The sequence below is a fragment of the Elaeis guineensis genome, chromosome 11, assembly GCF_000442705.2.
Source record: "Elaeis guineensis isolate ETL-2024a chromosome 11, EG11, whole genome shotgun sequence".
NCBI lineage: Eukaryota > Viridiplantae > Streptophyta > Magnoliopsida > Arecales > Arecaceae > Elaeis > Elaeis guineensis.
In genome coordinates, this window is record NC_026003.2 from 12,066,934 (window position 1) to 12,085,025 (window position 18,092).

General features: G+C 38.8%; 1 protein-coding gene across 1 annotated transcript in view; it reads left to right on the forward strand.

Moving 5' to 3' along the window:
- Positions 1–18,092, forward strand: part of LOC105061203 (phospholipase D delta) — a 141,542-nt gene that overhangs the window by 25,851 nt on the left and 97,599 nt on the right. The window contains 3 exon segments of the mRNA XM_010945178.4: positions 5,603–5,881; positions 5,958–6,026; positions 6,253–6,400. Of these exon segments, the coding sequence (XP_010943480.2) occupies positions 5,603–5,881; positions 5,958–6,026; positions 6,253–6,400 (496 nt within the window).

Below are 18,092 nucleotides of genomic sequence, written 5' to 3' on the forward strand. Positions count from 1 at the left end.
GAAATCCATCTCTCGATGAATTGAATCAGATTTTCAGATCTGAAAACAATTGCATGATCAACTAACGTTCTTGATTTCAGATCTTGAAAATAATTTTTCAAATCTGAAATCAATCTTATGAACATTATAATTCAGATTTTCAGATCTGAAAACAGATTTTCAAATATGAAATCTAGATCTTAATCTTATAATAGGAAGACCGCTCTAATACCACTTGAAGGAAAAACCATCTTATGGTGATAAGTATGCATGCAGAAATTTCAAAACAAAATGCAGTAGAAAGAAAATTTCAGATCTAAAACTTCTTTAAATCTAATTAGATTATCTAAGCATGCATAGAGATCATATCTTAAAATCAGGCATCATTACATTGACTAGATTAAGATATAATCTATTAAAGATCTGATCTTTACCTTTGCATGGGTAGATTTTCACCGCAATCTAAAATCCATGCATGTCTTTTGAGGTTTCTTGAAGCCGCACACGTGTCCGGCCTCTACAGGTATCCACACAGGATTTATCTTGATCAGGAGAATCCGAAGATCACTGGGATGCTAGCTCCCTTGCAGATCTTTCTCCCTTCAAACTGAATCTGACTTCTCCTTTTCTTCTCAAGAAACTAAGAAGAAGGCTTTCGTGGAGAGGAAGGAAGAAGAGAGGAAGAGGGATCTTCCTCTTGGGCGGCAAGAAGAGGAGAGGAGGGCGCAGATCAATCATCTAGGGCGTCGCTTCCTCTATCCCTTATTTATAGATATCACTCCCCTTGTCCATCTATCTTATCATTTGATTTTGAATCAAATTCAAATATTAAAAGTTTGAATCAAATTCAAACCTTTAAAAATGGATTAAGATAGAGAGATAAGAGAGAGAGAGGGAGGAGACTCTCAGAAGCGGTGTGCCAACCTTTGGACGTGCCCTCTCTCTTATTTTTCACACACGCATTAGAGGAGGCGTGGCCCCTCTTATGCGCCCCTTCTCTTCTTTGGCGTGTGGGATGAGAGAGAATCCCAGTCCAACTGGGATCTCAATTCCTAGCCCTAATTGAATTTGGTTTGAATCCAATCCAACTCCAAATTCAATTAGGTTTAGTCAAATCCAAACCTGATTAGGACTAGACCCAAAGGGTGCCAAATTAAGTCCAATTTAATTTGTATTAAGCTCAATCTTTAATTAAATAATCAAATCAAATAATTAATGATTAATTTAACAATAATTGCTAATTATTCTTCCTCTAACTTACTAACCTTTAGTAAGTCCTCTCTTATAACTTTTACATCTCAATCCAATCATCAATCAAATTGATGATTGGGCCCATTTGTGAATCAAATTTATAATTTAATTATTTGATCAAGTCAAAATTCTTTTTGTGTGTGATTCTATAAGTTCTATTCTATCTGGCAGTGAGACATCCTGATCTTCATCATAAATATCATGAAACTCCTTTTAATAGATTGAAACAATTTCAACTCACCCAATGAGAATTATTGACCATCAATTAATTCTCGTGGATCTCACTATCCATCAATAATGCTTAGCAGTATGTAGTGGCAACCCAACAGAATGAAAGAGTATAAACCTCTAGGTGTAGTTAATATGTGATTCAGTTCTTCTATCGTAAGTTCCGACAAGATGGAGGTTATGAAAAACTCGTCAAACCCATCATCGGTCATATGTAAGATTTAATCAGCTCAAGTTCTAATTATGAAATCTCATTGAAATCCTTTTTCATTAATCACTTTGTCGTGGCCGTCTTAAAAACTCAGCTTCATAAATCATATAGGACTATCCCTTATCTACTAAGGTCGATAGATCCCATCTAGGTGCGAACCCTACTCTTACAGCAAACCTACTGTAGCCAACATATACCGCAAGGATCCATATGACTAGAAGACTAAGTGAATGTGCAGTCAAACTATAGTAACCTCACTGTGAATAGCCGAGGCACCACAAGTCAAAGAACCACTCACACAACTATAGCATCGAGAAAGTCACTGACGAGTAGACATCCAAGTGACTTCTCGTATTGATCATGCTCGGTACTGATATTCTCTAACAACCGTCTGTACTCTCACTCCAGTATCCCCATACCATAGACTCAAGACTCGTCTACCCATAGGAAAGTGATCCGTGCATCAATCTCATCGGATCAATCACCGTCTCCATGATGATTTATCAATCGGGAGCAATTTAGAAATTAACCATCAATGACATATACCTCATATTCTCAATCCTTAAGAATATGTGTCATCATTTTATTAATTTTTTAGATGATTCAAGGAACATAACGCAAAAAAATTGCCCATTTATTAATGAATGAAAGAGTTAAGTACAAAATTTGTCCTAAAAAAATACAATGTGTTCGTCAGATTGGCTTCTAGGGCATATATTTAATAGGGGCATCTTGTTCCATGGAGATATTAGGATACCTCCGTTCCATGATATTTAAAATCTTGATCCATACCATGGTTAAAAGCAAGGTCCACAGAATTTAGACCTGTGTCGGCTGATCGACGGTACAAGTCGGTATGGATCCGTACCGGATTGGATCGGCGTGAACCGATGTAGAAGAGAAGGGAATCGGGGAGGAGGAAAAGAGAGAAAGAGGGGAGGGGAGAGGGAGGGAGAGGATGGCCAGAGGAGAAATCGACGATGGCCACAAGGTGGGCCGCGGGCATGCTTGGAAGGCTGCCAAGACCTTCGCTTCGTTTGCCAAATCTCAATCGAGAGAAAGAGAGAGATAGAGGGGGGAGGGAAAGAAAACGAGGGAGGGGAAGATGTCGGAGAGGCCATTGGAGGGCCTTTGACTGGCCGTTGTGGTTATCGGATGGTGCAATTGCGGCCTGCAATGCCGCGGCATGAAACACGGCGATAATCCCTGTTTTATAGGATTTTTTTTAAAAAACCCCATCCATGGTGAAGTCAGCAATTCCGGCACACCCATTGCCGGCTTCACTTTTTCTCTAGTTTTTTAAAAAATCTTGAAGTAGTGAAGCCGGCAATGGCCCATTGCCAGCTTTACTATTCATCATCGTTTTTAAAAAAAAATACGTTGAACTAAACAAGGACGGTTGCCCTTGTTCTCCAGCCGCGGCTCCTCCCTTGCATTTTTCGCCACCCAATGGCCACGATAGCCACCCGATACCCTTCGGCGGCCTCTCCGCTGATTGTGCCTCTCTCCAGTGCCATCATCCCCCACCTCTCTCTCTTTCAATTAAATATCCTATCAGACGACATCGAGCCGTGGAGGCCTCCGTTGCCCTCTGGTGGCTTTGGCGGGCCACTACCAGCCTCTGACGGTGTCGTCCCCTCTTTCGCTCTCCTCTCTCTCTCTCTTTTTCCCTCTCCCTCATCCGGTGTTCTGATTTGTCCGATCAAACTGTCTCGGTTTGCCATCGATACGGCTCGGAGTGCCTTAAACCGTTCGGTTCGGGATGGTTCGATGAATGTTGGTTAAAAGTGTACCTTTTCATTTAAAATTTCAACCAAGCTTGGATAACAATGAACCTTTTTCTATTCAAAATCCAATGACAACCTTTGCTTGGCTTTTTAAATCAGAATTGATGTGGCCACTTTTTATTGGATGATCCAAAGTCCAAATGGTAGAACAGTTCTAACCAATAATTTCTCCCTCATGCATGACCTATGGTGTGGCTGCCAGGTAGTTGGAGGACCCACCCATTGTCCTCACCAGCACCCAAAGAGGGGAGAGAAAGAGAGGAGAAGAAGAAGAAGAGAGATGGAGAGAGAATTAAAGAAAGGGAATGAGAGAGAGAGGAAGGGACGACACTTCCACAAGGAGAAACAGAGAGAAGAGAGAGGGGAGAAGAGAGGAAAGGGGCAAGGGCTCCCCATCAAGGCAGCCTTGGCTCCTGATGATGCAGTAGAGGGCACCTATGGAATTGGGATGGCCCTTTGCCTCCCATCATAGGGTGGTGTGAGAGAGAAAAGAGAAGAAGAAAAAGAAGAAGAGGAAGAGGACCTACTTGCAGGTGGCCATGGTCTTGGTGTGCGAAGTGGCGATGTTCTGGCTGCTATCGCAAAGTAGAAAGTTGGGGATTCGTGGATGAAATAGGGAAGAGGAGGAAAGGCAGGAGAGATGCAAGTGGAGTAGGGGGATTGATCGGGTCTACATAGGAAGAGAAGGCAGTGAGGGAAGGCGGTGGCCTCCCTAGGATGTGGTTACTGGAAGGTGACGACCTCCTGAGCGCTAGCAGAGGGGAAATTGGTTGGGGGAAAGGGTTGGGATGGTGGCTTCTTTTGTCGACCAATAGTCGGTCAATGAGTCCTAAGGAGAGGGACTATTCGTGGTTGCCGCCTTAAATCAGTGGTAGGGCAGTTCCTTGTGGCTTGAAATACCAGTGCCCCTATTTTGAAATGAAGTAGGGAATGCCTATTTTTTTTCCTGATTTTCGAATTAAAGTTAGCAAACCATTTACCAACTTCCATTTGGTTGATATCGGCTAGTCGTTTGCCGACTTGACTCTGGGTGAAGTCGACAAGCCATTTGCTGACTTTCTTCGTTGAGGTCGGCAAACTATCTGATGACTTTTGTTCAAGGCCCAAATGAACTTGGTTTAGATGGACCAGTTCTTATAGTATTGGTGCTATTATTTGTTACTAATATTAAATAACTAAGAGAATTGTTATTAAATATAAAAAATGAAGTTATTTTTGTATATTTTGTTCAAATATAATGAATAATATTAATAATTTAATATATTAATATTATTTAGTTAACAATAATTAATTATATGATTAATTATTAATGTATTATTTTTATTTAAATATTTTAACTGATCAATATCGAGATAATATGATTTTATTCAAAGTCTTAGAATGGCATTTGTTTGATATTCAATTCCCAGACAAACTGCACAGTGAAATTCCACTTTTTGGAACAGTCGCATTGTAGAAAGTGATCACTTCCCAATTTGGTCACTTTCCTACAAACCATGTGCCCTATGTATGTGATGAGTATCTGCACAGTAACTGTTTTAAATCATATAAAAATATGATTGTTATTTATCCATGTTGATCGTGTGTATGATATTAGTATATGCAACCTCCAGTTATTTTTTTATGAGAAAATAATGTGAATTGTTGGACCTATCCTAGTCTCATTTAGTTCTTTCAGTACTCTGGAATAATGTGCATGTGGATATTTAATCAGACTACAAGTGTTTCCTGCTCCCTATTCATATCCAGGGCCTTCTAACTTAATGCTGTAATAATAGCTAAGAGGTGATTCATTTTTTGTTTACTTTAGATTCTGGTTGTACATACCGAGAAAAGATGTCTGACACTATCAAACTCTGGCAAGAAGAGTTACTCTTGAATAAATATCCAACCTAGAAGCTAAGAAAAGCAGCAATTGAAAATCAAGATGCAAGTGCAAACTGAAAATATTTAAAAATTGTTGTCTTGTTATAGATCTGTTGGACCTGTCTGGTACACTTATCACCCTTGAGTTTATCAGGTTCCAATCTGTAACTTGCACAGCATTTTCTTTTTACATGGAGTTGAGATCTTTATCTTTAGTTACATCTGTATCAATTCTCTTACAATGTCTCATTTTCTTTTTGTCCTTCTTGGTGATGTACAGGGACAAACTAAAGGTCCAAGACAACCATGGCATGATTTACACTGCAAAATTGACGGCCCTGCTGCCTATGATGTCCTTAAGAATTTTGAGCAGCGCTGGAAGAAAGCATCAAGATTTTGGGTACTTGGACAGAAATTTAAACCAGTGACTCACTGGAAAGATGACGCCCTAATAAAGATAGATCGTATCTCATGGATAGTCAGTCCATCTAGCAATCCATATGGTGATTCCAATTTATGGGTTTCTGAGGAAAAAAGTTCTGAGAACTGGCACATTCAGGTATGTGACATGTGACTTACCGAAATTTCTATTTTAATTATTATCAGATCCTTGTTAATGATGTTCGGCTTATCAGATTTTCCGATCTATTGACTCCGGATCGGTGAAAGGGTTCCCCAAATCTGTGTCTGATGCTGAGGCTGAGGTCTGTCCAAGGCACAAGTCTTTTACTGTCCAAGGGCACAAGTCCTTTTTATTCAAATGTATTATTGATTTCAATGTCATTCAAGAATCAAGATACTTTATTGTCATTCTATATATGAAGTATAATTATGCCATTATTTACTAGAGCTAGCAAACTACTGGTTCAGAATTGTGAAGAATAGTATTTTTCTAATGGACCCTCTTTAATCGTCAATGATCTATAACAGAATCTTGTTTGTGGAAAGAATCTGGTAATTGACAAGAGCATCCACACAGCGTATGTAAAGGCCATCAGATCTGCGCAACACTTCATATATATTGAGAATCAGTACTTTATAGGTTCTTCTTATGGTTGGCCGTCTTATGAAAATGCAGGTTTGAAACATTTCTTTCATTATATTTACTATTCAAATTCTGTTTGTATAGATTTCTTCTGTACTCCTGAAATATCTCATAATATTTCTCTGGAGCCAAAGTTGGAAAACTGGGATACTGCCTTGTCAATTGTTTGTTCTTAGGATGTGCCTATATATCTTCACTCTGGTCACGTGGGATTTTGCTTGCCTGATTTCTTGATCAAGAAATATCTTACATAATGAAGTTGCCAGACTTTACTATGTCAAAGTCCCATTATTGTCTTAACAGCAGTTTACAACTCATTAGAAAATTCTTTAGTTTTAGATATTATCAACAATTTGAGCATCCATGTCGGCACATCCATCTGGTATTGCTTAGTTTTGTTTGGCCCTTTATTTATGCATGGAAAGTTATCTTTTATCTTAGAGCATATTAGTTTGAAATGCATGGTTATCACAAAGATACTGGTCACAACATCCAGTTAATGTTCTTTACTTCTTTAGCTATCTGAACACAGCAGATTCCAAAGGAACATTCCTAATCCTTGTTGAATTCAAAGTTAAGACTTTAGTGATCATAAATTTCGTAAATTTCATTGTGATAAAATTATTTGTTATTATGCTCCTGGAGTGGAGTCTGCATGCTATCAATTAACTCCATCAAACCAACCCTAATTAGTACCAGTTTTATCTACATGAATTTTTTGTCTGCATATTATAAACTTAAGGCTGGCCCTGGTAAATATACTAACCTTGTTTAACTGAACCTGTTTATTTGTTATTATTATCTTCTAGTACTTCTAAGAATGCCTCTGCACTGTCAACCTCATGAATGAGTTTCAAAAGATGCCAATATTTAAGGCTGGTATAGTAAACATCCAAAAATGCAACTAGGAGCACCAACATATATAACAGAGACAGAATATATGCAGTCTCTTCTTTACAAGTTTGGCAATGCATGATACATAGTTTTCAAGATGTGAATTTTTTATGACTAGTCCGGAGGAGTGATGAGCCTCTATGATGTATAAGGGCAAAACCTTAGAGACCAGCATGCACGTGCCATCACTGAGGCCTTCCAGTGAGAGTCCCAGGTAGGCATCCTGACTTTTTTTTTTTTTTTTTTAAGTGCTAGACTCGAGGCTTTCTATAAGATTCCCCTCGAATCAGCTTCCCCCCCTCTCCCCCCAACCAAAGAAAAAAAAAACACCTTACTCCATGTGCACCTTGGTGTTAAACCTTTTGAGGATGGGCCCAATAACACTCACTCAGCATCTTAATATCTTGCGAGTGCTTAGATTCTATGATTCTATCATATTGAAACAAAATGACCACGTTACATCTCTAGAATCAGTATTTGAAATGAGTAATCGTTCAATGAAAAGAATTACTGACTTTTGCCACAAGACTCATGAAATGCTCTTGGCTTTTTTTATTTATATTTTTACTTTTGATTAAGCTACAGAGTCATATCCATCTAGTATTAATACATCTAACAAAATTAGAAAATAAAATGTCTCAAAACTGAAAGGGAGCAGTTGCACAATCCCCCACAAAGTGCCACCAGAATGCTCCGCCATGTAGAGGCCATCTAGTTTGCAGCTCTATTCACCACAATGTACATGAGTGGCATGGAACAAGGCATGGCTCCTGGCTATCCTCCAAACATCCAACAGTAAGGGTTGCCTATCCACCAGTTGCATTTATCTTGATATCTATGTTGGGTTTCGAGGTGTCATGCATGTAGAATTTTTCAAAACATTTTTGAACATGCAGCGGAAGATAGATTAAAACAAATTTTAATTTACGCATGCATAGATCTAATCTAACATCTACAGATCTAGTTTATATGATAAAAATAAGATAATAATGCATATCTGATTTCTAAAATAATATGAAAAATTCGATGATTAGATCACCTACCTGTAGTGCAAAACTTCTTCAGATCGGATCTAAGGATATCTGCAAGTTCCATTTGAAAGCCGCATACGTGTCCGGCTCCTACAGATATCCACACCAGGTTGAAGTAGATCGAAGCGCCCGAGATCACCGAGGTGCTAGCTTTTTTCAGATCTCCGTTTCGCTGGTTGGATCTAATCTCCTCCGACGGTCGTAGAAGATTTGCAAGAACTGCTATCGTGCAGCACTGGAGGAACGCCAAGAGGAACTAGGAGAAGTCCACCTTTTTTTTCTCTGCTTTTTGATCTCTCCCTCTCTGATTTCTCTCTTTTTGTGGCCGACCAGATGAGGACTTTGGGCATGTGGAAAGTAGGAGGGGGCAGCACAAGGTGGAACCCTAGGCTGATTTGCTTGTTGTGATGATTCCACACCCGAAAAACCCAGCCCTTTTATAGATGTAGGCCAAGGGATGGATAGAGTTCAGTTATTTTTAAACTCATATCTGATAAGAGCTTAAGTTAAACTCGAACCAATCCAACCCAATCAGATAGAGAGAGTCCCAGGGAAGAGGGGCGCCAACCCAATCAAATAGAGAGTCCCAGGGAAGAGGGGCGCCAACCTTTGGCGCCTTCTCTTTTTGTCGCATGCCGAGGGGGCACGCATCCCCACGTGCGCCCCTCCTTTCTACCATGAGATAGGAGAGAGAGAGTCCCAGTAAGACTGGGACTCTTGCATTGTTATCTAATTAGGTTCAATTTGGGTCCAATCTGAGTCCGATAATTTGATTTGAATCCGATTCGAGCCCGATTCGTTCCAAACTCATTCCTAATCCAATTATGATTTAATCTTGAATTCAGATGCCTAATTAGACTCAATTAAGTCAAGCCCAAATAAATTAAATCTGATTTAATTATGTAGGACTTGATCTTCCAACTTGATCTCATCAAATTGGATTGCAACAATTATAATTAGATCCTCCTTGCTAACTATTAGCTGATCCTATCATTGTAACTTTTACATATTGATCCAAATCATCAATCACATTATAATTTGATCATGATCCAATCGTTTGATCTGATAAAACCCCTTTTGTGTGTGCTCCATAGGTTCTATTCTGTCTGGTAGTGAGATATACCATGATCTCCATCATAGTATCATCGAAATACTTTGATGTGTTGGACATTTTCAACTCTCACTTATCAAGGATCATCGATCCAAAATAATCTAAGTGAGCTCTCATAATCTACTAGTGATGCCTAGCAGCATGTGGTGGCAATCCAATAGAATAGAATGGTTAGAATTCCTAGGTGTAGTTACTGTGTGATTCAGTTCTTTTATTGTGAATTCCGATAAGATGGAGGTTATGGAAACTCGTCAAACCTCAGCATCCGTCATATGAAAGATTCGATTAACTCAAGTCCAAATCGTGATACCAATGAAAACTTCTTTTCATTTATCACCTTGCTATGGTCACAGACTTAAGCACCCAGCCTCTCAAATCCTATAGGACTACTCCTTATCTACTAAGATCGATAGATTCCATTTAGGTACACATCCTATTCTTACAATGAATCTACTGTAGCCAATATACACTACAAGGATCTAAATGGCTAAGGAATCATGTTTATGTATAGTCAAACTACAGCAATCCCACTAAGCAGTCGAGGCATTGCAGGTTAAAGAACTACTCATACCACTACAGCATCGAGACGATCACTGATGAGTGAGTAGACATCCATGTGATCTCTCGTATGGTCATGTTCAGTATCGATGTTCTCTAAGAACCATCCGCACTCTCGCTCAATGTCTCTATACGATAGACTAAAGACTCACTATATTGAAGGAAAGGATTTGTGCGTCGATCTAACTGGCTCATTCACCATTTTCATGATGATCCATCAATCAGAAATAATTTAGAAATTAATCATACATGTCTCTAAGTCTCAACTCTTGAGAATATATATCTTTAAATTATTAATTCTTCAGACGATTTTTGGACATTAAACAAGAATGGATAAAATTGCCCTTTATTGATAATTCAATATTTAAGTACTAATATATATCTTAGAACTATTACAATGTGTCTTGCCATATTCGTTTTTCAGAACATACATCTAACAATCTCCCACTTGTCCTAAAGCCAATTGGCCACTAACCTAAGTCCCATCTTCTCAAGGTGGACTTCAGTCTTCTGCTGGCTCAATTACTTTGTCAGTAGGTCTGTTATGTTGTTCGCGAAGTCTACTCTTCGCATCTCAATCGAGGTCAGTATGAAAATATCATTCTCAATAAGGAAGATGTCATCCATGTTCAGTACGAGGAATGTGACAGCACTCCCACCGATCTTCTTGTAAACACAAGGCTCCTTATTTTTGATGAAATCAAATGTTGTGATTGCATTGTTGAAACGAGTGTTCCAACTCCAAAAAGCTTGCTTTAATCAATATATGGATCTTTGCAGCTTGTAGACTTTGTGATCTCCATCACTGGATGTGAAATCTTTGACTGGTCCATAGATATCTTCCTTAAGATATCCATTCAGAAATATTGTTTTCACGTCTATCTGTCAGATTTCGTAATCGTAAAAAACTACAATCGCAAGCAGTGTGCAGATGGATTTAAGCATGGCCACAAGCGAAAAAGTATCCTGATAGTCAATGCCTTCGCACTGACTATAACTTTTGCCACGAGCATAGCTTTATAGGTCTTTATCTTACCATATGCACCTATATTTTTTTTGTAGATCTATTTACACCCAATGGGTACTGTGCCTTTTGGTGGATCCACTAAGGTCCATATTTGGTTCGAATGCATTGAGTCAATTTCTTGGAGTCGATGTCAGACATCGTTTCGTCATAGATTTTAGAATCATTTTCATAATTTTTATCTCCTATGAGAAATATTTTCTTTACATCCTCTATAAGCATACCTAAATACCTTTTAGGAGGACAGGAGATCCTACTTGATCTATGAGGTGGAGGAACAATTGGCTTAGTGTTAATGGATTCATCAGGTTCAACAGCTCATTGCTCTTTTGAAACTTTCTTTTTGAGCTCAATCAACCTCCCATTGCGACCATCCTGGATAAACTATTTTTCTAGAAACATGGCGTGTCAACTCACAATCACATTGTGATCGTTTGGAAAGTAAAAGTAGTATCCTATTGATTCCTTAGGATATCTTATAAAATGAGCTTTCATGGATCTAGTCTCTAACTTGTCAGCCATTTGTCTTTTGACATAGACTGGACATCCCCAAATTTTGAGGTGATCAAGATTCAGTTTCTTACATGTCATATCTCATACGGTGTAGTAGGAATGGATTTAGAGGGAATCCTATTTAATAAATATATCCCAGTTAATAGGGCATGACCCCAAAGATACAAGGGTAAGTCAGTGAAGTTTATCGTGGACCGGATCATATCTAATAGGATCTTATTTTTCCTTTCGAATATCCCATTGAGTTGAGATGTATCAAGAGGAGTCCATTGTGAGACTATACTGTTTTCTCTGAGATAATCCAGAAATTTTTCACTAAGGTATTTCCCTCCTCGATCTGATCAAAGAATCTTAAAAAATTTTTCTGTTTATTTTTCTATTTCACTTCTGAATTCTTTAAACTTTTCAAAGGCTTCAGACTTGTCTCATCAGAAACACATATCCATACTGTAAGAAATCATCGGTAAAGATAATGTAGTAGTAACCACCTTTGGCCTATACATCGAATGGGCCACACACGTCAGTGTGTACCAGAGCAAGTAATTCAGTGACCTTTGCCCCATGTCCCACAAAGGATACCTTGGTCATTTTTTCTTGAAGACAGGATTCACAAACTGGATACGACATAGAATTGAATGAGCCAAGGATACCATCCCTTTTTAGTTTGTTTATCCTGTCTTTCCTATATGGCCAAGTCTAAGATGCCACATATACTTGTGGTTAACGTTATCTCTAGGTCATTTATTATCTACGGCACTGACTAATTGCTCGTTTACATTTACATACGTATCAACATGCAGGTGATAAAGACTGTCAATTAAAAGACCTTGTGCAATCAATTTATTTCTCAAATAAATCAAACAATAGTCTTTATTAAAATTGAAAACAAAATCTTTCTGTGCTAGTACAGATATGGAAATTAGATTCCGGCTAGCTACAAATACATAATAGTAGTCTTTTAAAACTAATCTAAAGCTTGACGGTATGTTCCAATAGCTTTAACAGCAATCCTTGCTCTATTGCCGACCTGAAAGATCATCTCACCATGCCTCAACCCTCCACTGTTTACTAGACCCTGCATAGTATATATGTAAGCACTTGAACCAGAGTCTAATACCCAACTAGATGTAGAGAAAATTGTTAGGTTAGATTCAACAACGAGCATACCTTTTGAAGGTTTGCCACCCTTCTTGATCTTCAAGCTCTTTAGGTAGAGCGGACAATTCCTCTTCCAATGGCCGTCATTCTGATAGTGGAAACATTTTTCTTTGTTTGCAGCCTTCTTCGGAGTGTCCTTCTTTGGCTTCTGCTTCTGCTTCTTCATAGGCTTATTCTTCTTCCCAGAAGACTTTCTCTTTGAGGAAGGTGCCTGCTCCACAGCAAGAATGGAGCTCCTTGAACTCTTTTAGCTTGCCTCTGTAGTGACCAATATGTTGATTAGTTCGGATAGGGTGCAGTCCAACTTGTTCATATGGTAATTTACTATAAATGGACCATACAAATTTACAAACTAGTAAGGGATTGCAGGATCAGATCTACTTGCAATTTCTCCCGCATCATCATGCCGAGCTTCTCAAGCTCCTCAGGTCCTGGATCATTGTCAAACAGTGATCGTGGACCGACTGCCCCTTGTGCATTTTGGAGTTGAAGAGTCTCTTGGACACTTCAAAACACACAGTGCGGCTCTGCTCACCATACAACTCTTGTAGGTGAGTAATCATAGGCCTGACAGTTGGCATGTGCTCATGCTGGCTCTGTAACTCATTTGTTATAGAGGTCAGTATGTAGCACTTGATCCGATTATCATCATCCATCCATTTTTTGTGTGCTGCCCTCTGTTCAGCACTTGGACGGCTTGGCATGGCAGGGAGGTCCTGATCGAGCACATGCCCTATTTTCTTCGAAATCAAGACTATCTTGAGGCTTTTGGGCCAATCCTTGAAATTGATTCTGGTCAGATAGTTAGACTCTAAGATGTGGGCTAAAGGGTTCAAAGCTGACATGGTTAAATTGTGAAGAGTAGAGATTCTAGGTAGACATTTGTACTTAATTTGTATTTGTTCTAGGAACTTTAAGAAACAAATAGGCTTTACTATTTTCTCGGATCTCTCATACCTCCAGTGGAGAAATGAAAATCCTAATGCGACAGATTTCTAGTGGGTACTGCGGTCCTACTGATGTACGTGCACCTCACCTGACAGATATTGATAATACGTTACACCGATGAGTGGACAACTCTTGTCCAATGCTTCTCAAGCATGTTGCAGCAATTCGGTTTTTAAGTCATGTAGGCTCACTTGACAGATATTGGCTACACTTCTTAGTTAAGTCAGACCCATTGTTCAATGTGGGTGTGATGCCGTCATTGGGTCCTTTGCCTGACAGATATTAGGCCCAACCCCATCATCACCCTATAGCAATTCTTTGCTATAGAGCGGTTGTGTGTTCCTGGTGCAACTGAACTACTGTGACCAGTAGAGAACAATGAACATCAGTAGTATCCTGCACATCTACAATGGTGGAAGACCGCTAGACTTAATATGTGCAAAGAGATTTTAATTTAGGTCTCATCTAATCAGTCATCACTATGACTAGTCTAATTGGCATGGGCTAAACTAAATCATCAAGCAACCATATCCAAAACCCAATCTACCAAATTGATCAGATAGTGGAGATCGGTGGGAGGCACTCTCTTGATAGAATCAAGGGTTCTAATTAAGTAACCATCTTTCAAGCACTTGTTTTAGACACCAATTGATCAATTGGTTTCAAATTGGTTAGCTTAAGTGATTCAGGCTCGAGCCACTGAGCGAATTAGGTCTTGCATCAATCGATTTAACATATAGTTGTCAATCGACTCGACTAACTACAACTATTGTTTTGATCCCGAGCACTCTTAACCTAATCCTAATCAACACTTAACTTGGTTTGATCAACCGCTCAAATCGATTAGGTTCCATTATGTTCAAATTGAGAGTCCCAAGTATAATCCAATTATTAGACCTAATTTGATTTATCCATGTCCAATTAACCATGCATTAAATTAAATTTCAGATCTTAATTCTTAATTTCAGATCTAAATTACTTGCATGAAATTACATTTTATGATCTCGAAACTAATTTTCAGATCTATCATATATCTCATACATGATTCTAGATTAGATCAAAAGCTATTCAACATCGATATAGGACTACCTTTGCAACATAAGGGGTAAATCTTATGCCAGGATAATCTTATAGCATACGATGTCGAACTAATTAACATATATCAGATCTAAACTAATATTCATACATCTCATACATAAATAAAATCAGATCTAATGATGAAAATATTTTTCACACTTATTTATTTTAGATCTAATCATAAAAATTCAGATCTAATCATATCAATCCAAATCTTATCATATAAATTCAGATTAATCATATGACTTCAGATCTAATTAGAAATCAGATTTCAACTTATTTTTCATTCATATGAACCCGTGGCCCTGATATCATTGTTGGGTTTCGAGGTGTCATACATGCAGAATTTTTCAAAATATTTTTGAACATGCAGCGAATTGACCTTTCGATGGGTTGGAACATTTCCAACTCTCACTCATCAAGGATTATCGATCCAAAATGATCCAAGTGAGCTCTCACAATCCATTAGTGATGTCTAGCAGCATGTGGTGGCAACCTAGTAGAATAGAATGGTTAGAACCCTAAGGTATAGTTACCGTGTGATTCAGTTCCTCTATCGTGTGTCCCGATAAGATGGAGGTTATGAAAATTTATCAAATTCTAACATCCGTCATATAAAAGATTCGATTAGCTCAAGTCCAAATTGTGATACCAATAAAAATTTCTTCCATCTATCACTTTGCTGTGGTCACAGACTTAAGGACCCTGCCTCTCAAACCTCATAGGACTACTCTTTATTTATTAAGGTCGATAGATCCTATCTAGATGCGCATCCTACTCCTACAATGAACCTACTGTAGCCAACATATACTACAAGGATTCAAATGGCTAAGGAACCATGTTTATGTGTAGTCAAACTACAGCAACTCCACTGTGAGTAGCCGAGGCACTGCAGGTCAAAGAACTATTTACACCATTACAGCATCGAGACGATCACTAACTAGTGAGTAGACATCCATGTGATTTTTCGTATGGTCATGCTCAGTACCGAGGTTCTTTAACAACCACCCGCATTCTCGCTCAGTATCCCCATACGATAGACTAGAGACTCGTCTATCCTGAAGGAAGCGATCCGTACGCCGATCTAACCGGATTATTCATCGTCCCCGTGATGATCCATCGATCGGGAGCAATTTAGGAATTAATCATACATATCTCTAAGTCTCAATTCTTGAGAACATGCATCTTTAAATTATTAACTCCTAGGACGATTCTTGGACATATTAAACAAGAATGGATAAAATTGCCCTTATTGATATTTCAATGTTTAAATACAAATATATGTCTTAGAACTATTACAATGTGTCTTGTCATATTGGCTTTCCAGGACATACATCTAACAATCTACCCAACCACAATTGCTAGATCGCCGTCAAGGAGGATGTGGTCGGCCCTCAGAATAAGCTTTGCATACCTAATTCCCTCCCATGCCCCTCTCAGTTCTGCTCCAAAGACAGATATATTATATGACTGATTGTTGGTGGCAGCAACGAACTGGAAATCAAGGCCTCTAATCACAGACCCTGCACTGAAATGCTCTTGTTTGATTGCAACAGAATACCATTTCAGTTAAGAGGTGGCAATGGAAGAAAATAGTATAAGATTAGCTAAGCCAGAATATGGCATTATGTTTGACACCACAACAGAGACTAGCTTCAACATTTTCTTGGTGGCATAAGGACTTCCATAAGATCACCCAAAGTTCACTATAATTGAAATAAAATACTGTTTAGATCACCAACAATTAGATGTTTTCCATCGACTAAGCTTATCGACATCAATTTCCTCCTTATCGACATGCCATATTTATTTCCCATGCTTCACATTATTGATATTTTCACATTGTTAAATACATTGAAACTGCTTACTACTTGTCAACCCTTAATGCAAACTTGTTGTAAGTTAAACAAGGGCTGCTAGATGTGTACTTTCATATATTATATTCTTAAATAGTCTTCATCAAGGTTTTACATCCCGATGGGATGGGGGTTGTCTTGACCATCTTGTCCCATTCCTATAAGAAAACGAGACTGGGATGGGATCGAGACTCCGAAATCAATCTATAGGGGAGAGAAGAAGAAAGATGAAAGAAGGAAAAGAAGATGAAAAGTAAAAAGTGAAAGAAAAGAAGAAAAAGAAAAATAAAAGAAAGAAAGCAAGGTAGAAGAAAAAGAGAGGAAGAAAAGAAGGAACAAAGGAAAGAGAAAGAAGAAAAAAAAAGGAAAGGGTAAGAATAAGAAAGAACAAGGAAAGAAAAAAAAGGAAGGTAAAAGAAAAAGAAAGAAAAGAAGGATAGAAAGAAAAAAAAGAAAGAAAGGAAAGGAGACAAACATGGAGGATATCTATCAGGATGTATGATTGACTGGGACAGCTGCGGGATGGGACGGGACAGCGGGGCATTGCATTCCATAGAGATAGAGGGTCACCTCCACCCTAGGTATTTACAACCTTGGTCTTCTTGTCCTAATTATTTCAAACTTTATTCTTTTGGTATTCTCATCATATAGCTGATCATATGCTTTGCACTTATGCATGTTCTGGGTTGTAGCATTCATGGTTCTTAGTACCTAGCTACATGGCTTGATATAGGGTGTGCCATAAATGATACCATACTAGTATGGTGTGGAGGCTCGATACATCAGTGTACTAACATATGGTAATGTTTGCTATACCACCCCAAAGCTCTTGGTTGGGGGAAACTAACCTAAAACTTGAACGAGAACACCATTCAATTTGGTATAGGCTCCAAACTAGTTCATACCGACCTGGAATAACCCAAATCAAGCTGAACCATACCATACCACTCAGTATTGTTCAAAATTGGAATGTGTACCATACCATATTGACTTGTTTTGGGTGGTACCATAATACAAAGTGAGGAAAAAAAAGGATCGGAAGCTATCTTGGTATGGGGTGCATATCATATCGACCAAGGTTTGCCAAATAGCTGCCACGACCTGAACTCATTGTATGCTAGTACAGTACAGTATGGATCCATACTATGCCATGCTAAAGTGTACAGAAATAGGAAGAGGGAGGGGGAGGGGGAGAGGGAGGAGCGGAAGGGAGAGAGAGAGATAAGGAGGGAGATGGAAAGGGGGGAGAGGAAGGAAGAGAGAGAGGGGAGAAAGAGAGGGGTCAAGGCCTTTGCTCGCCTACAAGAGAGAGAGATCGATGCTATTAGGAAGCATGGTTGAGGCAAGGATGGCAATCTTATCGACGAGGATGGGGTCGGGAAGCAATCACGCATGGATTGACGCTAAGATAAGACTTAAGATGAGAGATCGATATGTCACACCTCAAATCCGAAAAATAACACGGCCATGCTATCGAGGGGTGCATCCCATGATAACACGAAGCCAGCATTCATTTTCTTAAACAGAATAGCAGATGCATCATAAATAAAAAAAG